Below are 27,311 nucleotides of genomic sequence, written 5' to 3'. Positions count from 1 at the left end.
CTTCCAAGTCATCAAATGGCCACTTCTCCTTGACTTAAAAAAAAAAAGTGGGGTTTGTAGAGTTGAGGCCATCGGACTGGCGATGCCTAAGGATGTTCTGGCGCTAACCCTCTGTAGTCAGTGCTCCCACAATTTGGACACATGACTTTATGTGGATTGTTGGCTTTGTCACTTTGGATCAACCCCAACCAACACACCATGTCAACATCAACACCCTTGGGTCCACTTTAAATGAAGTAGTTCCCCTCGAGTATATGGATGACTAAGTGCTTTGAAAAGAGCAAGTGAAGTTGTGAAGGACTGGCCACACCCACTTTTTTTCTATAGGTGGTTTCTATACTTGTTTAAGTTACAAGTTTGAAAGACTGACAAACTATATGAGTTTGGTTAGGAAGTTGAACAAACCTTTATCCGGCACTATTGTTTTCTGGAGGTATTAATATATATATAAGCGTAACCAATGCCTCAGTGGAAAACAAGGGACAGAAGTTGTTTAAAAGGGGTGTGGCAAAGCCTTTCTTTCATCAAAGGACTAGAGATATGGTACCTGCACAATGTAGAAGATAGGCAACGGGAATATGAAATAGGCAAAGTAAATTCATCTCTCGTTTTCCTTAGACGCTCACTACAGCAATAACACCAGTATGAAGAAAATCTGGATTTCATCACTGCCCTCACTTTGAAGCACAAAAGACGCTGGATTCAGATTGAGGGTTTAAAAAAAAAAAAAAGACGTGCATGCTTATGTCATCAGAATTAGTACAAAAATGCAGCATAAAAATTAGGCAACATTCTCCTCTAAATGACTTCTGGATGGTGGTGTTCACGGCTCAAACATGCCCAAAGAAACTCCAGCAGTGACAGAATGACTGTGAAGCTAAGTACTGAGAACATGAAGGAGACCAAAGTCCTCTGCTCCAGTGAGGTGTGAGGTAGCAATGCTGTCTCTACAGAGACTTCTGAGCTGGCTACTTAACTTCTGCCCCATGTACTTGACATTGACAACTTAATGCTGCTTTTCAAGAGAACAGGTAAGATTCCTCAGCACTCAAAAAACAGTTTCAGAATATTATAATCCTATGACTTTGGTTCAAAAAATTTTTAATTGGACACTAGTAAACTTTCTAGTTATTAAGGATGAAGAAGTCACTTCCTCATGAACACTCAACGGTTTTTGGCAAAGGGGAACACAGTAGTGGCCCTTATTGGAATGCGTGCTATGGATCCAGCTGGGGACTACTTGGAAAGATTTTATTACTCAACATAAATGAAGATTTTAATCAATGTTCATTCCTGTTACAATCAGCCAGAAAGATGGAAACAAAAATTTAAGACTTTCAATTTCTTTAGCAGCCAAAGTAAGGTGAGAAAACAGATATACAGGTTATATGTCTAAGGGATGGTGCACACCCACAATCCCAGCACTTGACAAGGGTGGGCAAGAGGACCAGTAATTCAAGACCAGCCACTACAGAAGTTGGAAGTCAACTTGGGCTCTTTGATAGTCAGACTCAGTTCGCTAAATGTGATTATCAAGTGACCTAGAGGCAGATGCCTCCTCTTTTTTTCTTGCAAAGGACAGGCAACTAGATCTCATGTATTGACTCAAAACCTAAAACATGTCCCATGACTCAAAAGCGATGCTACAGATGGAAATTTACTGACTTAAGACTTAGAGAAGGATGGTAAATGGAATGTCTGTCCCAGCTGCATGGAGCAACTTATCCTTCATTTTAACAAGTAGGACATTCTTCTGGACGGAGAAAAATAGTATACATTTTTGTCATGTTGGCAAGTTTGTTGAGGGATTGAAATAATGTAAAAACAAGTATTTTGAGATCAAACAAGATAAGATACAGAAGCTAGTGCTCAAAAGGAAAAAATGGAACAAACCAGCAGCTATGTACTAACCACTGCCAAGCTCTTGCCCACCTCACAATGTATACTCTGCAGTTTGCTTCCTGGCATTCTTGCCAGGCTAGCACTCTCGGTCTGCGTACAGATCACCACTTTATCTCGGTTCAGAAATCTCAGATGTACTTTAACGTCAGAAATTTAATTTCTTTTTCAGTTCATACATGAACTGTGTTTTGTAAATGTAATTAACCTTCCCTTTCTAACATCTAGGTATAAAGAACTAACCTAGTTTTATGGAGTATTTCATATTCTTTCTCATAGGAAACTCTGCACCAACATATCTAATGAAAGCAGCAACATTTTACAAAAAAAACCTGTATACATTTATTTATAGGTCATAATACAGCACAATGTACATGAAAGTTGACAACATTGCTCATTAAATCAATAACTTTAAATTTTAATTTGAAATATAAAATGGAGTTTCTCCAGAGAAATGATCCATATGAAATGCACCTTACCTTTGGCTCATGTGTTAAGAGAACATTGATAAAAATCAGTCACCTGGGCTTCTCTTACTTTTAATTGAAATGAACACGGTAAGTATAAATGAATAATTTCTTTTATGTAGTAGCAAAGAGAGTCAATAATCCTTTCAGGAAAGAGACTATTTCATTTCCTCCCAACTTGGATTCACCGTAAACTCGATCCACAAATGATATTGGAACCTGGTTAAAAACACATATACATTAGTATACAGCAAGCTAGGACTACAGCATCCCCAATACAAGAGCGAAGCTTCAACCCACACCACCAGTCTGACATGTACATTGACAGTCAGGGTTCTTCAAGTAACTGTCCTTTAGCACATTATCTAAAATAAGTCCTCTGACTCAAATCCATAGCTGTCTGAGAAGCACTGACCCCGAATATTATGGTCGTTCATTTAAATTTCTAAAGTAAAATGACCTTTCACTTCTTTCTCCCTTCAGTTTGTTACATTTAATGATCACGGTGGAGTTAAATTACAAATTTTCTAATGTTCACAAGGAAGGAGGCATTCTGGGAGGGGGTGTTTTCTTGCTATGAGTAAGACTTTGGTATTAGATATGGGGTTATCTCTAATAACTCACCATTCAGCCTGAAACCCTGCCTCCAGCTGGTGCCTTGGAACCCTGAACATTTACTAAGAAGAAAAGCAGCCAAGAAGCTCATACTGCAAAGCTGACTATTCAGAAGAAAGAGCTCTGGGTGCCAGAAACTTCATTATTTACAAGGAATCATGCCTTGGTTTAAATCGCAGTAGGTCAAACACACTCATCTGAATGTTCACCTTGTAGTGTATGGACACTCCAAATAACCGGAAGTCTAAGACGCTGCTAACTCAGCAGTTAGGAGAGCTATGCTTTTATAAACCTCTGTTTTTGGGGAGTAGGACACAGAACTTAGCAACTCACTCACCTCACCAATGGTGTAATTCAACTGTCTTGCTCGAACAATCATCTCCATCTGAAAGACATAGCCTTTGGAGACACATTTTTCTATTAATTTCTGTAGAACTTCTTTTCGGTATAATCTGTAAGAAAACAGAGTATTTATAAACATTTGGACACGTGCCTGTCACACATATGCTGAACTTTCAGAACTCACTGGTGTCTATAATCTAAAGCTCTCAGTAGTCACTGGTAGATACACAAGTTCTCAGAGCTTATGATCATGTGTCTTGGGCAAGATGTACCTTATAAGAGCTTGGAATACTTTTGAAAATGAGTTCTTAGTGTCTTCTTGAGACTTATACTAAATTGACTGATGGAAGTGATGATACGTACCACGGTGACAAGCAGCCCAGCAGTTAACATGCATCTGCTTGCCAACATGGGCTAAGGTCCTGAGGACAATCAGGCCACCCCAGGAACAGCTGTTAATACTATGGGTGAGCTAGGTTAGACCAGGATTAGGCATCACAGGATGGAGGCCATCCTGCAGACTTCTGTGAACAATTGAGGTCACAGGCATTTGTGGTAGGCAAATCCCTTAGGTCAAGCACACCTCACCATTCAAGCATATGGCTCACTCAGTTTATAAAGATGAAGAAGTCGTGTGGGGAATCCAGTCCTTTTGTTCAGTAAATTCAAGCGGCAGGAAGCATCAGTTTTTAGAAGGGGTTTTATTTATTTAAAACAATAGGTAGGGAGGCTACAATTTCTTTTTGAATTTTATTTCTCTCTCATGTGCGTATGCACATGCATGCTAATAGTGGCAGTTTGGCATAGTTATGTTCTCTGAAGACCCAGGGAATCACCTGGAAACCAACTCTCCTCCAGTCTTACCCCAGCTCCTCTGTCTTTTAGATTTTAAGTGTGGGTAAGACAGACGGGAGAGACTCACTTATAGAGAGAACAAGGTAACTGAAAAGCAGAAATAGTAAGGACCTCAGGCTTTCTTGCAGAGGATGCTATGGCTGGGATATGAATGTGCTGTTCTTCAGAGCATACCAGCAACAGCCATGTTTCTAATGGGCAGCCAGCCTAGCAATGAGATAAACAAGTATGCCAAATTCAGCTTGGAGAGCAAGAGCCTAACACGCTGCCTGCCTTTAACAAGGTTCTTTGGAGGTCCAGTCTGCTGACAGTCAGTGTGGAAGAAAAGCAGCTGTGTTTTGGGGGGTGGAGGATGTTGAGACAGGGTCTCTCTTTGTAGCCCTGGCCTGCAATTTACTATGTAGACCAGGCTGGCCTCAAACTCAGAGATCCATCTGCCTCCACCTCCTGCATGCTGGGATTAACATGCCTGGCTGGGAAAGCAGCTCTCCTAACAGTGTGTTTGTTTGTTTGTTTTGTTTTTTGAGGCAGGGTCTCTGAGTAACCCTGGCTAGCCAGGAACTCAGAGATCTTCCTGCCTCTGCCTCCCAAGTGGTGGGATTAAAGGCATGATTGACTACTGCCCGGCTGCTTAACAGCCTCTTAAAACAAGGAATCAAAGGAAAAGTTCCAGATATAGAAGAAACACTGTACCTGAAGCTTCCTGTTAAGTCCGACGCTCCTGGTCTCAGCAAAATCTGAGTTATAAAATTGGCCCCACGGCTGCCAAATTAATCAGATTTTCCTTATTAATATATTTTAATAACAAAAGAAACCCAAAGATATCCAAGAGCACAATGTCACAAATGCTAGTCATTAATAAATGTGATACCAATCTCTCTCTCTCTCTCTCTCTCTCTCTCTCTCTCTCTCTCTCTCTCTCTCTCTCTCTCCTCTCCTCTCCTCTCCTCTCCTCTCCTCTCCACACACACACACACACACACACACACACACACACACACACACACACACACACACACACACACACACACACGTCTCTAGAACAAAAAGACAATGGAATGAGACCCGACACTTTTCAGAAAAGAACAGGGAATTTTTACCCTTTGCAAGTGAAATAGAGGAGACCTGAAAGTAACCACCCTGCCAAAATTTGCTGAGAGAGAAGGGCTGGGGCATGACTCAGTTGGGAGAGTGCTTACCGGCATATGTCTACAAAGGCTTGGGTTCAGTCCCCAGCACTGCCTCGACTGGGTGTGGCAAGGATTACCTGGACTACATGAGACTCTGATACACACACCCACACACCCACACACCCACTCAACAACCCCCCCCCCCCCGGCCCCCTCCGCTCCATACCAGCTAAGGAGAACAACCAGTCATTTAAACTTATAAATGCTTTGGCAGAAAAAGGTCAAAGATTTGAGAATGAGTTTGCCATGCAGGAAAAGATAAGGTTTTCTAAATTCTTTTTCAGATTCCAGCAAACGGAGACTGACTTCACACCTAACATGGCGGTACAAGTCTACAATGATAGCACTCAGGAGACTACAGCAGGAGGATCAAACTCCTGGCCAGCCAGGGAAGTCTGAAGAAAACAAGTGGGGTGGGGGTCTCGGGGTGCTTCAGGTGGTGTCTGGACACCACACATCATATTTTTATAACCGTACATTGTCTTAAACTGGACATGTATTCTCCTGGTTTTAGAGAATGAGAAGTTAAAAAGCAAGGGAATAGGGTGGGGTGTGACACTCAGATCTCTTAAAGGATGCTCATCCCATCAAAGGGCTCATCCCATTATCTCCCAAACTAATCACCTCCCAAAGACTCCACAACACTGGGCGGGGGAGGGGTTCTTATTTAACATAGGAATTTGTGAAACACAAACACTCAGCCCATAACAATGGCTCTAGATTAACAGAGCCCACACAATTATCAGTCGCAAGCTATTGGAGACTGTTGTATTAGCATTTCAAAGGGTGTCAAAGGCCTGAAGGAAATGACTTTTGTATGGCAGCCATTTTAGCAACAAGGGTTCAGAAAGGTTTTCTGGGATGGCCTGAAGGTAGAGAATCAACTCTCCAAAGCCCCAGAGCCCTAAACCAAGGCTGCTTCTTTATAGAAGATCATTAAAAAGAAAGAAAATTCACCAGGCATTGGTGACGCAGGCCTTTACTCCCAGGACCTCGAGGCAGAGGCAGGCAGACCTCTGGATTTGAGGCCAGCCTGGTCTACAGAGAGAGTTCCAGGCCAGCCAGGATTACACACAGAGAAACCCTGTCTTGATCCCCACTGCACTCCCCAAAAAGATCAAAGCACAATGTTAGAGACTGCAGCTGGGATGATGGCTACCAACAAACATTTTCCAATCTTCTTCAGTTATGTCTAAAATCTGTGATACTGTTCCAAGATCTAGTGCCCCCCTCCCCTAAAACATAAAGCTTTAGAGAGCTTATGTTCTATCTTTGTGGTACTTTAAATGAGAATGAACCCACAGACATACATTTGAATACTAGGTTCCTAGTTGATGGGACTGTTCAGGAAGGATTAGAAGTGTGGTCTTGTTGGAGAAGGGCGTCACTAGGGGTGGGCTATGAGATTTTTAAAAGCTCATGCCAAGCTGGGCAGTGCCTTAATCCCAGTGGGCACATGCCTTTAATCCCAGCACTCGGGAGGCAGAGCCAGGCGGATCTCTGTGAGTTCAAGGCCAGCCTGGTCTACAGAGTGAGTTCCAGGACAGCCTCCAAAACTACACAGAGAAACCCTGTCTAGAAAAACCAGAGAACAAACAAACAAACAAAAAACTCATGTCGAGCCCAGTCTTGTTCTCTCTGCCTCCAACTTGCTAATCAGGATGGAAGCTCTCAGCTAGTGGCAGCACTGTGCCTGCCTGCCTGCCTGTTGGGATGCTTCCTGACAGGATCATGGATTAGCCCTCTGAAACTGTCAGCAAGCCCCAGTTAAATGCTTTCCTTTATAATTTGCTACGGTCATGGTGTCTCTTCATAGCAGTAGAATACTAAGGAAGACAGAAGTATCTGTCTGAACTACTGTGTAAGATGATTTTGGTTTGGGCTTTTTTGTTTTGTTTGAGACAAGGTCTTAAATCATCCCATGCTAGCCCTGCCCCTACTTCCACTGTGCTGAATTATATGAATGGGTTGTTACGTCTAGTTGATGGGGATGTACTGGGACTTCCAGGGCTTCTACATATTAGGTGGTCACCCCGAGCCCCAAAACAATGTTTTTATTTTTTTATCTTATATTTATATAAGCTGGAATCTTGTTATGCTGCCCAAGTTGGTGCCAAAAGCCTGTGTTTAAGTCATCCTCCCGCTTCAGCCTCTTGAATAGGGGGACAACAGGCACGTGTCACACTGCCCAGTGATGGTGGATTTTTGTTTGTTTTTCGATACAGGGTTTGTCTGTGTAGTTTTGGAGCCTGTCCTGGATCTCGCTCTGTAGACCAGGATGGCCTTGAACTCATAGGTCTACCTGCCTCTGCCTCCCCAGTGCTGGGCTTAAAGGCATGCACCCCCACCGCCTGGCGATGGTGTATTTTTAATTGGGTGGTGTGGGAATCCTTGTATGGTTCAAGCTGACTTTGAATTAGAATGTTTTGACTAAAATGTGTTCAAAGTCTCCCGGTCTGGGTTTGAATTCATTCTGGGCCACACTGAGAGACACAAAGCCTATTTATTCAGTGCAGACAGTAACTACTATCACCAGATGCACTAAATGCAATGACCGAAAGGTCAGAATGTGCTCAGGATTAGAACTCCCTAATGTTAATTAACAGTGAATGAATGCCCAAGTTCAAAATGCCTTGGAAGATTAATAACTCATTGTCAGCCTAGCTGAGTCTGCATCCACCCTCTGGAGACTTGTTAGTCATGAAGTCTGCAATGGGTGTGAGAAGGGCAGGAGTCGCTGTGTGTACTTCTCTGTCTTAAGGTTCCAGTGTTAGCAGGATTGAAATGCACTACTTATCCAATCTCTTTACTTCACAGAAGATTAAGTCTCTTTAAATGACTACCCCAAGATCCCATAACTGAGGTGAATTGAATCTGCAACTGGATGAGGCAGTTGGTGACAGAAGACATTAGTGTAGGTACGACACTCTCCTTCCTATCACCTGACACTGAGTGGGTATACTGTGTGTTTCAGTTCCTTATGGTCTTCACACCAAGAGCCAGATGATTCCCTATTATCTGTTTGTGGAAAATATTGATCTTATAGGAGCCCCAGCAGCACATGTGGGGGATGATGTGGAGATGGTTCATGTAGCAAAGTGCCAGCCTCAAATGCATGAAGACAGGAGTGGGGTCCTCAGAATGCTCACCGAAAGCCAGGCAGAAACCCTATCTCAAAATACAGCATGGAGGATGCCTGAAGACTAGTACCTAAACAACACCTGAGGTGCACATCTCCCAGTCTGTCTTGTGCGGCGCGCGCATGCGCGCGCGCACACACACACACACACACACACACACACACACACACGCACACACGCGCGCGCGCGCGCACACACACACACACACACACACACACACACACACACACACACACACGCGAGCAGCCATCAGAACTGAAATGTCCCAGCCAAGCACCAGCACCAGCACTAACTGCCTGCTGTGTGACCTGTCAGCCAGCCCTGGGCTGAAGGGAGTTAGCTGCAGGAGCAAGGCCAGGTGAGGAGGAGCTGCCAGGCAGCCCATGGATCCTACCAACTTTGTCAGACAGTGTCAGAGAACTAGATTGCTGGCTTCAAGATGGGCAAAGTAAAGCTTTGGAAGGGTGAATATACAAGGTAACACAATATCGAGAAACATAATTCTAACCAAGGTCTGTCTGACTTAAAAGCTGCTATCATCTAGTGCTGTATTTACTTAAAATGGTTTTTCCAAAACTGCATCATATAAAACTGCAATCAAAACAGTAATTCTACTGATACAGACCATTGCGATTAAGGGTTCTAATAATTGTGCTCATTTTCCCCTAGACAGCCAAAGTAAAACTTTTGGAAAAGAAAAGCTGCAGGTAAGATGCTATCTGGGAAGACTGATTGACAGTTATAACCTCATCCTACAAACCCCAAAGCGTTGACTGTGGTAATCTAATCCTAGTATTCCATCTATTTCCAATAGTTCCCCTGTAGAGAAATCACATAACATCTCTCTCTCTCTCTCTCTCTCTCTCTCTCTCTCTCTCTCTCTCTCTCTCTCTCTCTCTCACACACACACACACACACACACACACACACACACACACACACACACGTACCTGATTATCTTTCTTTTCAAATCCCAGCCATAAACACCCCCACTTCCTTTGTAGCGAGTTCCAGAGACAATATCAAAATTACCCTCCTTTTGTTTCCTGTGGGGGGGAAACTCAATTAGAAAAAACTCTTAGGCTTTCAACAAGCATCTTTATAAACCACACAATCAAGGTCGTCCCCCCCACCCCCACCCGAGACAGGGTTTCTCTGTGTAGCTTTGGAGCCTGTCCTGGAATTCACTCTGTAGCCCAAGCTGGCCTCGAACTCACAGAGATCCACCTGCCTCTGCCTCCCAAGTGCTGGGATTAAAGGCGTGCACCACCACTGCCCGGCCACACAATCAAGTTTTAAGGGAAGCAGAGAAAAAGCTTGAAGCCAAATAGATGACTTGACTGTCTAAAATGAATCTTTCAAATCTGAACTGACCTTGAATTTTTTTTTTTTTTTTTTTTTGGTTTTTCGAGACAGGGTTTCTCTGTGTAGCTTTGCGCCTTTCCTGGGACTCACTTGGTAGCCCAGGCTGGCCTCGAACTCACAGAGATCCACCTGGCTCTGCCTCCCGAGTGCTGGGATTAAAGGCGTGCGCCACCACCGCCCGGCCTGACCTTGAATTTTATTATTATTATTTTTTGTTTTTTGAGACAGGGTTTCTCTGTGTAACAGTCCCTGCCTGCCTGCCTCTGCCTTCTGAGTGCTGGGATTAAAGGCATGTGCCACCACCGCCTGGCCAGTTTTATTAAAATTTTAAAAAGTTTTATGTGTATGGGTGTTCTGCCTGCCTGCATGTCAGTATACCATGTGTTTGCAGTACCCTCAAAGGCCAGAAGGTGTTGGGTCTCTTGGAACTGGTGTTATAGACTGGTAGTGAGCTGCCACATGCATGCTGGGAATTGAACCTCGGTCTTCAGGAAAGAGCAGCTAGTGCTTGTGACCACTAAGCCATCTCTCCAGTCCCTTTATTTATACTTTTCTTAGAGTCCAGGGATTCTATCTGCTAACTGTACCACATGCTGGCCCCAAGCCCTCCTCCACTGTCCAGGCCCCTTCTATAGGAAAGGCCAGGAACCTCCAGACTGCAGTTTCTTTCTTTTCTTTTTCTTTTTTATGATTTATTTATTATGTATACAATGTTCTGCCTGCATGAGGGCACCAGATCTCATCATAGATGGTTGTGAGCCACCATGTGGGTGCTAGGAATTGAACTCAGGACCTCTGTGAGAGCAGCCAGTTCTCCTAACTTGTGAACCACCATCTTTCCAGCCCCAGACCGTTGCTTCTGAAAGAAAACAAGGCATCCAACTTCCCACTAAGAGTTTTGTTGCAATTACTGACTTGGAATCCAAGTATGTATCTGTATAAGTCAATAGAAACCTTCCCAATTCTCAGACTAGGACAAACAACAATAACAACAGCAACAATAATAAAAACATGGTTTCACTTTAGTCCAGGCTGGCCTTGAATTTACAGCACTCTTCCTGCCTCTGATTCAGCAATGCTGAGATTACAGATGCTGCTACTATGCCCAGTACTTCCCTCCCATCCCCCTTTTTGAGACAGGGTCCATGTAGCCCTGGCTGTCCTGGAACACTTTGTTGACTAGGCTGGCACTGAACGCACAAAGATCAGTTTGCTCTGCCTCCCTAGTGCTAGGATTAAAGGCTTGTGCCACTATGCCTAGCAAGCCCATTAAATTTTAACACTTGCAAAAATGGTCCAGACTATTCAACTCAGATGTTTGCAACTGTGCTGGTTGGTTTCTGTCAACTTGACAAGTTAGTCTTCAGAGAAAAAGGAACCCCATTTAAGAAAATGCCTTCTAGCCGGGCAGTGGTGGCACATGCCTCTAATCCCAGTACTTGGGAGGCAGAGGCAGGCGGATCTTTGTGAGTTCAAGGCCAGCCTGGGCTACAGAGTGAGTTCCAGGAAAGGTGCAAAGCTACACAGAGAAACCCTGTCTTGAAAAAACAAACAACAACAACAACAAGCCTTTTCAGACTGGTCTGTGGACAAGCTCCTGGGGCATTTCTTGACTGACGACTGCTATGGAAGGGCCAAGCCTACTATGGCTGGTGCCATCCCCAAGCAGTAGTTTTGGAGTCTACAGCCTGTAACTCAGGCTAAGCAGGCCAGTTAAACAGTGTTCCTCTGTGGCTTCTGTTTCAGTTCCTGCCCTGACTTTTCTCAGTGTTGGAATGTGACCTGGAAGTCCAAGATGAAATAAATCTTTCTGTCACTTTATTTTGGGACTGCCAGCTCCCCAGTAATGACATGGAGACTTATTAATTATGAAAGCTTTGCCTTTAGTTTAGGCTTGTTCCTAACTAGCTCTTATAACTTAAATTAACATGTTTCTATTAATCTACCATGTGGCTCTTGACTCTCCTCCTTTCTGTACGTCTGACTCCTTTGTGTCTTGCTGGTGAAATTCTTGAACCTAGCTAGATACATCCCTGAGTTCCTCTCTCTGCCTGGAAGTTCCTAACCTCTCCTGTCTATCTATTGGCTGTTCAGCTTTTTATTAAACTAATCACAGTGGTGCATCTTCACATAGTGATTAAATATCCTGAAACAAAACCCTTCCCTCTCCAAGTTGCTTTTGGTCATGGTGTTTGTCACAGCAACAGAAACCCGACCAGGAAGGACAGTGACTGTTTTCACTGTAGGTGCTGCTCACCTCAACAGACTCACAACCAGTGACGTCAGAATAAAACTTCTTGAAGAGAATCAGCATGCTTAGACCTTCAAATGGAATACACTCGAATGGCTAAAACCAAGTTCATGCATCTTGATGCATTTCCCCAAATGACTTCCCAGAGAGGCCCTGTCTATGACTCACCTCCTTCAGCAGCTTCAAACATGTCCAGTCTACCATCTTACTGCTTCTCTAAAAGCCTCCACATCTGACAGACTTATCTGGTCACAACAGGATGGAATTCTCTCATGCTTTATTGGTCACCTGGAAATGATTTCCTTTAATTCTCTCTTTCAAGCAGTGACTGCTGACTGACAAGGTGGTGAGTATACTGTGGAGTCATGATGCCTAGAATCCTGGAAATCCTGGACCAAATCCTATTGTCTATGGTCGTTGACTATAACAAGTCAGGCCTAATTCTAGACAATAAGGATTTCATCTTGTCCTTGTTCTGAAAGAAAAGAAAATGTTCCTAAGGGCTCCTAAAGTAAGTCATTTAGTCATAGACCTATATTTATGAGTCCCAAGTCTCTATGTTAGTTAAATTTTGACAGAAAAGTTAAAATAGCATGAATATTTTAAATGAACAAAACAAACTAAATTTAAAAAATTTTAATGTCAGAAATACAAGAAACAAGGCTGGAGAGATAGCTCAGGGGTTAAGAGCAATGGCTAGTCTTCCAGAGGTCCTGAGTTCAATCATCAGCCACATGGTGGCTCACAACCATCTATAATAGGATTTGATGCACTCTTCCCCTATTCAGGTATACATGTAGAACACTCATACATAAAATATAAATGTAAAAAAAAAAAAAAAAAAGGCAGCCCCCCCAAACAAAACAAAACATATCAAAACAAAACAAAAACTAAGCCGGGCAGTGGTGGCGCATGCCTTTAATCCCAGCACTTGGGAGGCAGAGCCAGGAGGATCTTTGTGAGTTCGAGGCCAGCCTGGTCTACAGAGCGTGATCCAGGAAAGGCACAAAGCTACACAGAGAAACCCTGTCTTGAAAAACAAAAACAAAAAAAACCCAAAAAACAAAACAAAACAAAACAACTAGAAACAGTACCTACCTGATAAATTCAGGAATAAATTTGGGCTGAAATTTGGAAAGAATAAACAGTAAGTTAGAAACATATGACAAGTCTATCAAAAACACCTATCAAGACAGGCAAACTGGGTGTGGTGGTGCATACCTATAATCTTAGCATTCTAAGGGTAAAGCAGGGGGATCCCTGCACTCTCCAGACCAGTCGATGATACAGTAAGACCATCTCCACACTGAACAGAACAGAGCGAGGAGGCCACTTACATGGTGGGAGAGGTCAGCATCCATAATGATGACATAGTTTCCTGTGGCATGTTTTATTCCATGAATATAGGCAGTTCCTAAAAACCAAAGTAGTTAGACTCATTAATAAAAATAGCCAGAAGGAACTGGAGAATTGGCTCATCAGTTAAGAGCACTGGCTGCTCTTCCAGAGGACCCAGGTTCTATTCCCAGCACCTATATGGCAGTTCATAACCTCTGTAATTCCAGCTTCTGGGTATCTTCTGCCCTGTTCTGGCCTCTGCAGACACTTTATGTACATGGTACATAGACATACATGTAGGCAAAACACTCATATATAAAATTTGAAAAAGAAAACAACAACGGAAGCCCACCAAAAATGCTTAGGTCTGCATTTAAATGGGAAAAGAAATCACTTTGCATCCTAAAAGCAAACATTCGTCTTCTAAAATTGACCCTAACCAGCTGGTAACTCTCCATATTCAGTGGCACAGTTCACATGTTTTATAAACACAATCAAGAAGGTAGGTGGCCACTCATCCTTCATTCTGATGCCAACTTAAAAAAACAAAACAATACAACAAAAAACAACAACACAAAACTAACCATTCTTGTATTTAAAATTAGTGGAAAAAAAAAGTCTAACACAAAAGTCTTTTCTTTTTTGGGGGGAGGTTTAAGTCGGGGTTTCACACTGTAGCTCAGGGTGACCTTGAACCTAGGAGACCCTTTTGCCTCAGCCTCAAACTGCTAAGTGTTGTAAAAAACAGCAGGAGAGAGACTTTGGTGAGTTGGATCTGAGGAGTCACAGGGCAGGTGAGAAAGAGACACACCATGCAGACATGGCGGCTGGCAGTCCTGGGAGGTGGGAGCTGCAGGAAAGACACACCATGCAGGCGGCACTTACGTTAAAGTTTTATTAAAGGGAGAAGGGAAAGAGAAGGGAGGGAATGAGAATGGGGGTTCCCTTAAAGGGGACTTTACATAGAATGATGTTGTCAGGATGCTGGGTGGGCCAGAATGCTAACACTAAGAGCCATCATGCCAAGCTTCCAAAGTTTCAGATTATATAAACATCATTATATGCTATGTTCCCTGGTCAACGCTCCCCCCCCCAACCCACCAAACCTTCTTCTTTTTTTTTTTTTTTAAAAGAAGATTTATTTATTATGTATACAGTGTTTATGTATGCCTGCAGGCCAGAAGAGGGCATCAGTTCTTATTACAGATGGTTGGGAGCCATCATGTGGTTGCTGGGAATTGAACTCAGGACCTCTGTAAGAACAGCCAGTGCTCTTATCCACTGAGCCATCTCTCCAGCCCCCACCAAACCTTCTTGTTAGTGCTTTAGCATCTTCTTGAAAAAGAGGCCAGGTTTCTCAGAGCTCCTTATTTACATATCAGCTTCCTATCCACTGCCATATTATCTATTTCAGAAACCTAAAAATTTCTGGCCATCTAACAAGCTACTATGCAGGAAATGGCACCAGGTATGCTACCCACACCCAGGGAAGGCTGAGCTCCTGCCTCTGCCAGTGACTCCCCACTGTGATTCCAAGGTATACTGTCTGTATATCCCAACCATCTTTTAACTGCCTACTCTGTCTCCACATTCACAGTGCCCCAGGCATTACCTTCTGGTCCCAGTTTCATTTCCCAGCCAGTTTCCCTCCTGCTCTTCCTGCACTCCAAATCAGGTTCCAAAGGAGCTGTCTATTCAAGGTCAACTGCAATTTGCCAGGTACAATAGGCCCTACTAGAGTATGTGGCCAGGGGCCCAGCTATCTTATTTTGCCATCTCTGTGCACAAAGTCTCCCATTCAGAACCTGGTTGATTAGTTATGCCAGGAGGACTGGGAATGCCTGCATTCTCTATCCTGAGCACCATCACAATCCACAACCAGGTTGCAATGGCCGACACCAGTTGAGCATTATAAAATGAGAGACTTTTTGATTTTTTTTTTAAAAAAAGGTTTGTGTTTTTTTGTTTTTAGAGATTTATTTATTTATTTTATGTATACAGTGTTCTGTCTGCACATATCCCTGTAGGCCAGAAGAGGGCGCCAGATCTCATTACAGATGGTTGTGAGCGACCATGTGGTTGCTGGGAATTGAACTCAGGACCTTTGAAAGAGCAAACAGTGCTCTTAACTTCTGAGCCATCTCTCCAGCCCAACTTTTTGATTTTTTAACATTTTTTTAAATTTATCTATTTATTAATTTTTTTGAGACAGGGTCTCACTATGTAGCTCTGGCTAGCCTGGAATTTGTTATGTAGACCAGGCTGGCCTCAAACTCATAAAGACCACCTGCCTCTACTTACTGAGATTAAAGGCTTGCACCATTAGATCTGTCTAGAGAGGCTTTTCAATGTTTCAGCTACTGAGAAATGATGTGTCTGAGGTGACAGAAATGCCAAGTCCCTTGACCTGATTCTTGCAGACTGTACACAGAAGCTAGTGTCACAGCGTGGACATTTGCTATGGATCCATGAAAGCAGAAACAAGTTTTAAAAATCAAACATCACAAGCATCTCATTTAGAGCACTGAGTTTCCTAACAAATTTGACTGACTCTAATGTTTTCACTGACTGTTCAAAAACTCTTTGTGGCTTTTTTTTTTTGGTGGCATTTTCCAGATCATTTCAATCTCAAAGAATCCTGTGGACTTAGAAGTTTAAGCATTTGATGCTACTAGCAAGTTCATTCTTCAGGACAGAACCTTTCCTTTTTCCCTCTTCCATGCGTGTTTGCATGCATGTGTGCATGTATGTTTTCCCTCTTTCTGGGAATGAGGTATGCATGTGTGAGCATGTGGAGGTCCAAAGTTGATGGTGGAAGTCATGCTCAATCCTTCTTTCACCTCATTTATTAAAGGCAGGATCTCTCAAGCAAACTCAGAGCTCACTGATCTGGCTAGTCTCACTTCTCCTTCTGTGGCTGAATTACAGGTGAGCTACCACGTACACCCAGCATTTCTGGAGATCTGAACTCTGGTCCTGGTACATGTGCAAGTACTGAACTGTTGAGCCATCTCTCCATCTTAGCAGCTTCCATCTGTTAAGAACTATGAAAAGAAGGCATTTCAAGTCTCATCTCAGAACCACTGGGCCCATTTGAAATACTCTAGAACATCGATTCTCAATCCATGCATGGGTCGCAACCCCTTTGGGGGTCAAATGACCCTTTTAATAGGGGTCGAATATCAGATATTCTGCATATCAGATATTTACATTATGATTCTTTTTTTTTTTTTTCCAGACAGGGTTTTTCTGTGTAGCTTTGAGCCTTTCCTGGAACTCGCTTTGGAGACCAGGCTGGCCTCGAACTCACAGAGATCCGCCTGCCTCTGCCTCCCGAGTGCTGGGATTAAAGGTGTGTGCCACCACCGCCTGGCTACATTATGATTTTTAACAGTAGAAAAATTAGTTGTGAAATAATTTTATGGTTGGGATCACCACGACACGAGGAACTATATTAAATGGTCAAAGCATTAGGCAGACTGAGATCCACTGCTCTAGAATGCTGTTTAAGGTGGAAACATTTTCATTCTTAGAAATAATCACCTTTTAGACTTATCATTTAAAGACTTTGCAAAGTATATACTGGTCCAAGATGTGCACCCTCAGACCCTGGCTCTCCCTTTACCTAGGCTACATTACACGGAATCCCACTTCCCAGGTTCTTGTCACTTGTGTTCCAGACAGTTGTGGGAAGCACAAGTGAAGACTGCCAGGGGAAGCCAGGGACTTCAGCAACCTTCGCCCCTCCCTACACTCTGCTTCCTCTAACCAGAGCAGGTTTCTGGGCCCTACCATACTCCACCTTCCAGCCTCCCCACCCCACTCCTGCTCCTCAGCAGTCAGTTACCCCTCTCCTAGTAGCTCAGCTTTGTATCAGGCTTCTGAACAATTGTCTCCTTGTTAACTAGAATCCCTGTATTAAACATCCTATTTAGACAGAAGTAGTGGTTTATGTTTCGCTGAGTGGGTCCTGACTGACACAGGCAACCTAAGTAAAACCATCAGGATGTCACAAAGATCACTAAAGGCCATCACAGCTGACTGTACTTGGGCCCTTTTCCAAACTGGGAAAACACAGAGGCAAATATGACTAGGTCAAACAACAGGAAAGGGCTGGAGCCCCAACTTACCAAGGCCCAGCTTTTTCTCTCGTGGTCTTAGGAGCTACAAGAAAAAGAAATAACATGTCAACACAAAAAGACAAAAATATTTTAAATTTCATTTTATTCCCATAAATGCATACTCAAGATTATACTTCCAGGGATCTTTCTTAACTTTGTTACTATAAATGCAATCTCACTGAAAAAGATTATTGAATTTATTAGACCTTGAAGTGGAGTATGTTCAACATTTTTGACCAAAGCCAAATAGGTATTTGGGGGCTGGAGATGCAGCCTAACATGCATGAAGAGCCGGCTCCCTCCTGAGCACTATATACTGTGGTGTACCACCAGCAGTACCAGTGTCTGAGAGGCAGGGTCAAGCACCAGGAGCTCCAGCTCAGCTGGTCTGAGTTAACCCAGACTCCGGGATACCTACTTCTAACAACAAAGCAAAGACAGCAGCCACCACACCAGCCAGTTCAATGCACCTTTTTTTTTTTTTTTTTTTTTTTTTTTTTTTTTTTTTTTTTAAGATTTCTGTTTGTTTTTCAAGACAGGATTTCTCTGTGTAACAGTTCTGGAACTCACTCTGTAGACCAGGTTAGCTTCAAACTCACAGAGATCCTCTGCCTGCCACTGTCTTCCGAGTGCTGGGATTAAAGGCATGGGCTACCACACCCGGTGTTTTTTAGATTTTTAAATTTTATTTTATGTGTTACGAATTTTTGCCTGTGTGTATGTCTATGTACCATGTGCATGCCTGGTGCCCATGGAGGCCAGAAGGAGGTGTGGGAGTCACTGGAACAAGAGTTAGGAATGGTTGTGAGCTACTGTGTGGGTGCTGGGAATCAAACCCAGGGCCTCTGCAACAGGAAAAAGAACTTTAATTCTAATCTCACAGTAAAATTTTTACATGTCCCCCACTTCTGGTTCCACTCTTATAGGAAACAGAATTATCTTCACATCGATCATACTTTTTGTTGTTGCTGTGTTTTTGGAGACAGGGTGTGTATCTCACTGTGTATCCCTGGCTGGCCTGGAACTCACTCCATAGATGAGGCTGGCCTCTGCTTCCTAAGTGCTGGGATTAAAGACATGCACCACATCTATTCTTTTTACAAGCACTCGTTGATTCATTTTTAGAAAAACTGAGCCTTTAACAAATCATTCTACAGCTTTCCAAAGCTTTGGGTGTCATTTTTCATCTTCCCAAACTTTAAACACTATGGCCACCCCTTCTCTTCTGCCAGCTTAACCATGCCTTGAATGACTGACCCTGTTTTCTACTGCTCTGATAACATAGCCAGTTGCTTTTTTGTTTTGTTTTGTTTCCTTGTTTTTCAAAACAGGGTTTCTCTGTGTAACAGAGTCTTGGCTGTCCTGGAACTTGCTCTGTAGACCAGGCTGGCCTTGAACTCACAAAGATCGGCCTGGTTCTGACTCCCAAGTGCTGGGATTAAAAGAGTATACTACCACATTCAGGAAGTTATGTGTTGAGGCCATCCTAGACAACTTAGTGGTAAGACACTGTCTCGAAGAATAGAAAGAGAGCTGGTGATATAGCTCAGTGGTAGAGCATCTGCCTAGCATGTGCAAGGCCTGAGGTTCCGTTCTCCAGTATCATAGGGAAAAAGATCTAGTCTTCTTATGGTGATGAACTACCATTTCTTGAAAGGCAAGTAAGTGTCCAGAGAGTCTCCAAAGACTTCTGTGTCTCTGACAATGGTTCTCTATCTGGAAAAGGGATAATGTTGTCCTCAAGGGAACATGAAACAACTTCATTTCAACTTGCCAAGAAGGGAGGGAAGCTGCTACTGGCATCTTGTGGGTAGAGTCCAGAGATGCCACTAAATATCTACAATGAACAGGACAGGTCCCCACAGTAAATCATCCAGCAATGTGTGCAAACCAAGAACCCCTGTACTGCAGTGAGCTGCAAACACAAATGAGAAATGCAAGCTGACACCAGAACATGTTCCATAGTTAAGTCTACACTCAACTGTGCACTTTTGGTCCGAGCTATCCAAAGTAGGATTCACAAATATCTTGAAAGATTTAAAACCCAACTAGTAATAAAAAAAGACACAACTCACAGCAACTGTTGGTGAAGCCACAGCTACGCTGTGCCTTTCTGTACATGTGTGCTGTGGAGATTGTTCTGTATAGATAAAATGCTGACTGGCCATTAGCCAGGGAGGAAGTATAGGTGGGGCAAGCAGAAAAAAGAATTCTGGGAAGTGGAAGGCTGAGGCAGAGGGATGCTGCCAGCTGCTGCCATGAGAAGATGTAAGGTACCAGTAAGCCACGAACCACGTGGCAACTTATAGACTAATAGAAATGGATTAATTTAAGATAAAAAAAAAACTAAATAACAAGAAGCCTGCCATGACCATATAGTTTATAAGCAATATAAGTGTCTGTGTGTTTACTCGGTTGGGTCTGAGCAGCTGCAGGACTGGCGGGTGACAGATTTGTCCTGACCGTGGGCCAGGCAGGACTGGAGAGAACTCCAGCTACACATGTGTGTTAGTGTGCTGGGGTTACAGACACCTGTGAACTGCCTGATGTGGGTACTAAGATCTGAACGCAGGTCCTGACAGAACAGCAAGAGCTCTCTCCAACCCAGACACCCCTCTCACCCTCACGCTCTTCTATACTAAGAATATCTTCTACAAATTACACTAAGAACATCTTCTAATGATTATACTAAGAATATCTTCTAATAAGCTCTGACTCTGCTTTAAAAATGATATCAAACTCATGAAGCCACTATAAAATCACCTCTGTACCTGCCCAAGTCACTCCCACAGGGGGTCAGGCTCCATGGTACAGTGAGAATGTCAAGTTGGGGATTTGGAGATTCAGGAAGTATCTCCCCAACTCCCCTGCTGTGGGACGGTCTGTATGTCAAATTGCTCTGATTGGTCAATAAATAAAACACTGATTGGCCAGTGGCTAGGCAGGAAGTATAGGCAGGAAGTATAGGTGGGACTAACAGAGAGGAGAAAACAAAGAACAGGAAGGCGGAAGGAGTCACTGCCAGCCACCGCCATGACAAGCAGCATGTGAAGATGCCGGTAAGCCATGAGCCACATGGCAAGGTATAGATTTGTAGAAATGGATTAATTTAAGTTATAAGAATAGTTAGCAAGAAGCCTGCCACGGCCATACAGTTTGTATGCAATATAAGTCTCTGTGTTTACTTGGTTGGGTCTGAGCGGCTGTGGGACTGGCAGGTGACAAAGATTTGTCCTGACTGTGGGCTGGGCAGGAAAACTCTAGCTACCCTCCCCTACTCTTTGGGAAGAAATGTAACTGCCTCAAGCCCTGAAGTCACTCCTGTGTCTCCGCTAACAGTCTTTCCTCCCTACAAGCCCAGAGCTCAGGCAGCACCATGTACAAAGTACATGCAGGCCCAGAGAAGGGAGAGAACAAGACAGAAACCAAGAACAGAAACCAAACCTGATCAGCGCTGTAACATATCCACCCACACAGTGTCACATTTTAATACTTTAAGAAAATACATCTGCAGAATCCATCATAAATCAGAGGTCCACTCTTTTGTTGTAAAATTACCACTGGCCCACATGTCAGATACATAATTTTGATGCCAAAAAGGTCTGCTGCCTTTCGTCTTTCCAGACTTTGTTCCTTACCACCCTTCCCCCCGACAGAGAAAGGAAGGGGTGTGTGACTTACAATTTTGTCTGGCCCATAGATCTTTTCCAGTTGTTCAGCAACTTCTCTTGTCCCATCTGGGCTTCCATCATCTATGATTATAATTTCATAGTTGATCGCACTAAAATAAAATTTAAATTTATATTAATGTTAGGTGATGGTCTCTCAAATTTTTAAGTAAATTAAGTTAAAAGTCAGGAGGATATTTAAGGCATTCTCAGCTATAGGGACTTTCACAGACAGCCTGCAATACCAGAGATCCTATTTCAAAATCCAAAGCAAAAGAATACTTTCAATGACACTAGCAAATTTAAATAATCTGGAATTTATCTGACTTAGTTCCACTTTAATTAATTAATTAAGGTTTTTGAAGATAGGGTTTCTCTGTGTAGCCCTGGCTGTCCTAGACCAGGCTGGTATTGAACTCAAAAGATCCGCGTGCTTCTGCCTCCAGAGTGCTGGGTATAAGCCCCCACTGACCAGCTATTACACTCTTAAAATTACTTTCGATTATATCACGTAATAGTTTCTCCTCTAAAAACCATTCAACATTAGTTGTCTGGTGGATAAATCCCACCTGCTGCCCACATAATCATCATGCCCCACCCCCTTGTATAAGACATAAAGGGGAATGGCAAGGAAGCAGCATCTTCCTCTTGACCCTAATTAGGTACCTAGGAAATCAACCAGAAAACAATGGACTGTTAAAGGTTGTGAAAGTTAGCCTTGGCAAACTTTGTAGGAAAGAAACAAAACCCAGCCTAAATGTCAAGAATAGGTACAGGGGAGACTGCGGAGATGGCTTAGTGGGTAACAGCACTTGGCATACGAGCAATAGGACCTGAATTTGGATCCCCAGCAGCCAAAAGAATGGGGATGACTAGGCATTCCTGTAACTCCAGCACTGGGGGGTGGGAGTTTGAAACCCCCAAATAACAGAAGCTCCCCGCTGAGAGAGACCCTGTTTCAAAAAATTCAAAGTGGTGAGTTAAAGAGGAAGACAGCACATGTCCTCAACTAGCCTGTGTGTGTACACACTCTACCCCCACTACATACACTAACCAGCTGCCCACTGTTTTTGATTTTGAAAAATGTATGTCACAAAGTGAAGTCATTCTAAGCAAAATTCCTCCCTTTCTGGTTTCAAATAAGCCAGATCACCAGAGGGTCATGTAGTCTAAACAATTCAACAGAACTGCATCAGAGATGCAGCTATTCCTAGTAAATCTCATTTTGATTCCAGAACATTCGCTGCAGGAGGCAGCTCACTAGCAGAGTTCCATCCCCCAGCACAATTGGCCCCCAAACCACAAAAAAGGATATCCCAGAACTTTAGAGGCTGAGGCTGGGGAATTCCAGCACAGCCTTGATTACAATGTAATGAAAGGGAGCAGGAAGCGGAGTGGGCCCGAGTGTTAGACTCACAAATTAAACACAACAAAAAATACCATAAAATCAGTATACAAAGCCAGAGTACATGAAAATGTTATGGTTAAGTTCTCTAATTTGGGAAAAGCTGGCAGAACCAATTTAAGAGATAAAACCTAACGAAAAATACATGCATTGCACATGGAGGGGCTACTATATTCAAACTGATTCTTATTCAGAGATATAATCAAAACAGAAATCCTAAACCTGGCCAGTGGCGGTGGCCAGCCTTTTAATCCCAGCACTTGGAGGCAGAGGCAAGTGGATCTCCAAGTTTGAGGCCAGCCTGGTCCACAGAGGGAGTTCCAGGACAGCCATGGCTACAAAGAGAAATTGTCTCTAAAAACCAAAACCAAAAGCAAAAAAGAAAAAGAAAGAAAAAAAAAACACAACCAAACAACAGCATCTCCAAACAGACAAACAAGAACAAGCCTGGCCATCCTGGCCCTGAGTGGCAGAAGCAGGCAGATCTGAGTTCCAGGCCAGTCAGGGCTCAAACAAGCAGTCTATGGCTTTCAATAGATCAGTACGGTGAGGTTGGGCTTTCTATAAAGAGAAACTATATATCAAGTATTTTGTTTCCTTTTTTTTGACATAGGGGCTGTTAATGTAGCCCTGGCTCAAATTGAACTTGCTACAATCCGTCTGCCTCTGCATCCCTTGCAACACACCACCAAGCTTGGCATCAAGTACTTTTTCTGACTGCTAGAAACATGGGCACAGCGTCCTCGTTTTCATTTGAAAAGCAAAGTAAAAACTAATGAACAAACAAAAAGCTCTGGAAACAATCTGTGTTCTCTGACAAAACTGGTCTAAATAAACAGCGCTCTACTACGGCATCCTACCTAACTTGCAAAATCACGTTTGTGTACGTTGATAGTAAAAGATCGCCCACAGCATGATGACACTTGTCGCTGTGAAACAACTGACTCCGTACTGCTCTCAGGAGGCATTTTATTTAGTTCACTTAGGAGGCCTTTTAAAAAACTTGCCTAGCACGTCCAATGTCAGAATTCCCGTTCCTCTCTCTAAGGGCTAGGATTGGGGCTCAGGAGAACTCTGCCTAGCAGTGAGCAAGGCCCCGTGTTTATGAATACAACAAACAAACAAACAAACAAACGAGGCCCAGTTTCTAATCACGGTGCCAAACAGTGCTCGGCGAAGGTGCTCTCTCCTTTGCTCATCCGCAGCTCCCCGACAGCGCAAACATCAAGCTTACGTAAGCACTCGGCCCTGCGGTGGTGGCGAGAGCGAGCGCCGGCTCGGGGCTCCCGGCCCTGGCGGCAGATGCTGACCGCCTGGAGGAGGGGGATGAGGTTAGGCTTCCCTCCTCGCCCCAAGGAAAAGTGGAGGTGGCCCTCTCTCTCTCTCTCGAGAGAGAGAGAGAACGGCGGGGAGGGGGCGGAGGCCAGAGCGAGCGGCCAGGAGATCAACAGATCTCGCCGGAGACCTGGGCAGGAATGAGAGCGAGGGAGACCACCGCGGGGCTGACCGCCGCGGGGCTGACTTTCCTCGCCGGGAAAAGCCTCGAGCAGGCTCGGGCTGCGGCGGAGGCCGGACGGGTCCCCTCGCGCGGCCAACCGCCGACCCGCAGCCCGCGGCCGGCTCCGCGGCGCCCGCGGCGCCCGCTGCTTCTACCTCTCGGAGAAGCTCTTCACCAGCAGCCACACGATGAGCGGCAGGTTCTCGCGCTCGTTGTAGGTGGGCAAAAGGACCGAGTACTTGTCCGGTCGCGAGGAGCGGCCCTGCGGCGGTCGCTGAGACGCGGCGCCGCGGCGACTCGCCCCCGTGGAGGCCATGACGGATCTGCGCGAGGCACCGGAAGCGGAAGCACGTCACCCGCGTGGGTCGCACCAAAGTCCGGAAGCCGAGGGAGCCTTGGCCTCCGTGTGGTTCCCTGGAAGTACTCAGGTTCTGTGACTGTCTCCAGTCGACTCTGAAGTCTTCATCAGGAAACACCCGTTCGTTCCATTTCCTCAAACTCTAGGAAGCGCCTTAGCCGTCCAGTGGCTAAGAGATGGGTAACCGGAAACGGAAGTCACTTCCCGGATACTTCCGAAAGAGGCTGTCATGGCTGCCCAGGAGGACGCAGCGGCTTTACTGGATGAAATCGCCCGGCGTGAGGAAGAGCTGGCCTCGCTGAAGCGGAGGTTGGCGGCAGCCCTGGCGTCCGAGTCGGAGCCCGAGCCTCCGGTCCCGTTGCCGCCGCTGCTCCCCAAGGCCGCCCTGTCGCGGGATGAGATCCTCCGCTACAGCCGTCAGCTGCTGCTGCCGGAGCTGGGCGTGCGCGGGCAGCTGCGCCTGGCGGCCGCCTCCGTGCTCGTGGTGGGCTGCGGCGGGCTGGGCTGCCCGCTGGCCCAGTACCTGGCGGCGGCCGGCGTGGGCCGCCTGGGCCTGGTGGACCACGACGTGGTGGAGACGAGCAACCTAGCCCGGCAGGTGCTGCACGACGAGGTGCGGGCGGGCCACGCCAAGGCCCGGTCGGCGGCCGCCGCGCTGCGCCGCCTCAACTCGGCGGTGGAGTACGTGCCGTACGCGCGCGCGCTCAGCGAGGCTTGGGCGCTGGACCTGGTCCGCGCCTACGACGTGGTGGCCGACTGCTCCGACAACGTGGCCACGCGCTACCTGGTGAACGACGCGTGCGTGCTGGCCGGCCGGCCGCTGGTGTCGGCCAGCGCGCTGCGCTTCGAGGGCCAGCTGACCGTCTACCACCACGACGGCGGGCCCTGCTACCGCTGCGTCTTCCCGCGGCCGCCCCCGGCCGAGACGGTGACCAACTGCTCCGACGGCGGCGTGCTCGGCGTGGTGCCCGGCGTGCTGGGCTGCGTGCAGGCGCTGGAGGTGCTCAAGATCGCCGCGGGGCTCGGCCCGGCCTACAGCGGCAGCATGCTGCTCTTCGACGGCCTCGGGGGCCATTTCCGCAGGATCCGGCTGCGGCGCCGCCGGCCCGACTGCGTCGTGTGCGGTCAGCAGCCCACCGTGACCCGCCTGCAGGACTACGAGGCCTTCTGTGGCTCCTCGGCCACCGACAAGTGCCGTGCCTTGAAGCTCCTGAGCCCCGAGGAGAGGATTTCGGTGACCGATTACAAGCGGCTTCTGGATGCCGGAGCGCCCCACATCTTGCTGGACGTCCGGCCTCAAGTGGAGGTGGACATCTGTCGTCTGCCGCACGCCCTCCACATCCCTTTGAGTCACTTGGAACGCAGGGATGCCAACAGCCTGAAGCTTTTAGGGAAGGCCCTCCGAGACGGGAGGCGGGATTCGCAGGAAGGAGCTGCTCTCCCCGTGTATGTGATTTGCAAACAGGGGAACGACTCCCAAAAAGCCGTGAGGGCCCTGCAGTCCTTAAAGGCGGTGCCAGAGCTAGACTCCTTAGCCGTTCAGGATGTTGTAGGGGGACTCATGGCCTGGGCCGCCAAAATCGATGGGGCCTTTCCACAGTACTGAGGGGACGCCATGTGATAGGCGTGGATGGTTGTGATAACCTCGAGGATCCACTTATTCGCACCTTTCCAGTAATGTGGGTCAGAGCCTGGGCCCACAGTCTCAGAACAAATGGACTCTCTTTTGCAAGGAGCTTTTTGAGAAAACAGGATAAAATTGTTTTATCCTGAGAGCTCCGTTGTGTTTGGGGCACTTGTACAGTACCTTCAACATACGACGTGGAGTGTGACAGACAGTATTTATGTTTCCCATCTGTTCCAATCAAAATACTCTCGGGACCATCCATTTTATACATGGAATTAAGATGCAGTTTTACTGCACCTTAGTCTAACTGGATTATTTACAGATGGTGCACTTGCATTCAGCTCATTTTAAATAAAGGTATTTGAGAGGGTAGAGAAATGGCTTAGCACTGTGTGCCCTCCCTACCCGGCGGCGGCGGAGGTGGTGGTGGAGGTGGCGGTGGCGGTGGTGTTTCCTAGTTTGACAGCGCTGGTGTGTTGGTTCACAACTGTCTGTCTTCAGTTCCATGAGGTCAGATGTCTCCTCGACCATTCTAGCACCAGGCGGGGTCTTGGTGCACAGACATACATGCAGGCAAAACACTCATACAGTTTTAAAATCTTTTTTAAAAAGTTTTAAAAGGATTACTTGAGTCTTATTTCTTCTTAAAATGATAGGATATGCTCATTAGAACTACTTAACTGCAGAGTGTTTTCAGGATCTGGAAATGGGTCATTCTAGAACCTATTACGAGTGTCAGTGCAGTCTTGACAGCACAGTAAAGGAAACTGATTTGTGGGCCATCAGCTTCCCACAGAAGTTGCAAGCATTTTTCTTGTACTTAGCTTCTGTGTCCACCTTAATGCCATACACATGAGACATTTGCTTAGCTGTGCATTGTGGCTTTCCTGCTTTGGAATCTTCTAGTCCAAGTCCCAGCCTTCTGCTCCTATACCCCTTTGTCTTTCTGTTTTGATTCAATCTACTTTATTCCCAAATTTTTATGTAGGTGTTTTTATGTTTGTTTACAAGGTAAACAGTTCGCCAGGCCTGTTGGTCCAGGTCCGTCTTCCCGGCTACTCTAGAAGCTGAAGTACAAGTTCAAGGCCTCTCTGAGCTACAGAGTGAGTCCAAGGTCAGCCTGGACAACTGAGGGAGACCTGTCTCAATTCAAAAGTAAAAAAGGGGCTAAG

At 45.4% G+C, this 27,311-nt stretch overlaps 2 protein-coding genes and 1 long non-coding RNA gene across 3 annotated transcripts; 2 read left to right on the top strand and 1 right to left on the bottom strand.

Moving 5' to 3' along the window:
- Positions 1–2,216: 2,216 nt before the first annotated feature.
- Dpm1 (dolichyl-phosphate mannosyltransferase subunit 1, catalytic) lies at positions 2,217–24,470 on the bottom strand. Its single transcript, XM_042276862.2, has 9 exons — positions 24,310–24,470; positions 21,265–21,364; positions 17,593–17,626; positions 13,462–13,538; positions 13,223–13,248; positions 9,459–9,554; positions 4,872–4,940; positions 3,319–3,433; positions 2,217–2,585 (listed from the first exon to the last, which is right to left on the bottom strand). Exons 1-9 carry the CDS (start codon positions 24,468–24,470, stop codon positions 2,481–2,483), a joined length of 783 nt encoding a protein of 260 aa, XP_042132796.1. The 3' UTR covers positions 2,217–2,480.
- On the top strand, positions 4,937–12,399 carry LOC121828950 (uncharacterized). The gene is made up of 3 exons (XR_006071678.2): positions 4,937–8,286; positions 9,178–9,215; positions 12,120–12,399. It is a non-coding gene; the product is annotated as an uncharacterized LOC121828950 (long non-coding RNA).
- A 271-nt stretch (positions 24,471–24,741) lies between the features above and the next one.
- On the top strand, positions 24,742–26,919 carry Mocs3 (molybdenum cofactor synthesis 3). Its single transcript, XM_042276861.2, has one exon. The coding sequence runs from the start codon at positions 24,742–24,744 to the stop codon at positions 26,116–26,118; it is 1,377 nt and encodes a 458-aa protein (XP_042132795.2). The 3' UTR covers positions 26,119–26,919.
- Positions 26,920–27,311: the final 392 nt, after the last annotated feature.

This window comes from Peromyscus maniculatus, chromosome 4 (assembly GCF_049852395.1).
Source record: "Peromyscus maniculatus bairdii isolate BWxNUB_F1_BW_parent chromosome 4, HU_Pman_BW_mat_3.1, whole genome shotgun sequence".
NCBI lineage: Eukaryota > Metazoa > Chordata > Mammalia > Rodentia > Cricetidae > Peromyscus > Peromyscus maniculatus.
This window is presented reverse-complemented; position numbering and strand designations above follow the sequence as displayed.

Excerpts from the sequence above, each read along its gene's own strand:
- Mocs3 (XM_042276861.2), top strand. The coding sequence starts at position 24,742 with ATGGCTGCCCAGGAGGACGCAGCGGCTTTACTGGATGAAATCGCCCGG.
- Dpm1 (XM_042276862.2), bottom strand. The coding sequence starts at position 24,470 with ATGGCCTCCACGGGGGCGAGTCGCCGCGGCGCCGCGTCTCAGCGACCG. Across the intron at positions 13,249-13,461 it reads ATGCTGACCTCTCCCACCAT|CCCAAATTTATTCCTGAATT; the intron begins GTAAGTGGCCTC and ends TCCAAATTTCAG. Across the intron at positions 9,555-13,222 it reads TTTATTCCTGAATTTATCAG|GAAACAAAAGGAGGGTAATT; the intron begins GTAGGTACTGTT and ends TCCCCCCCACAG.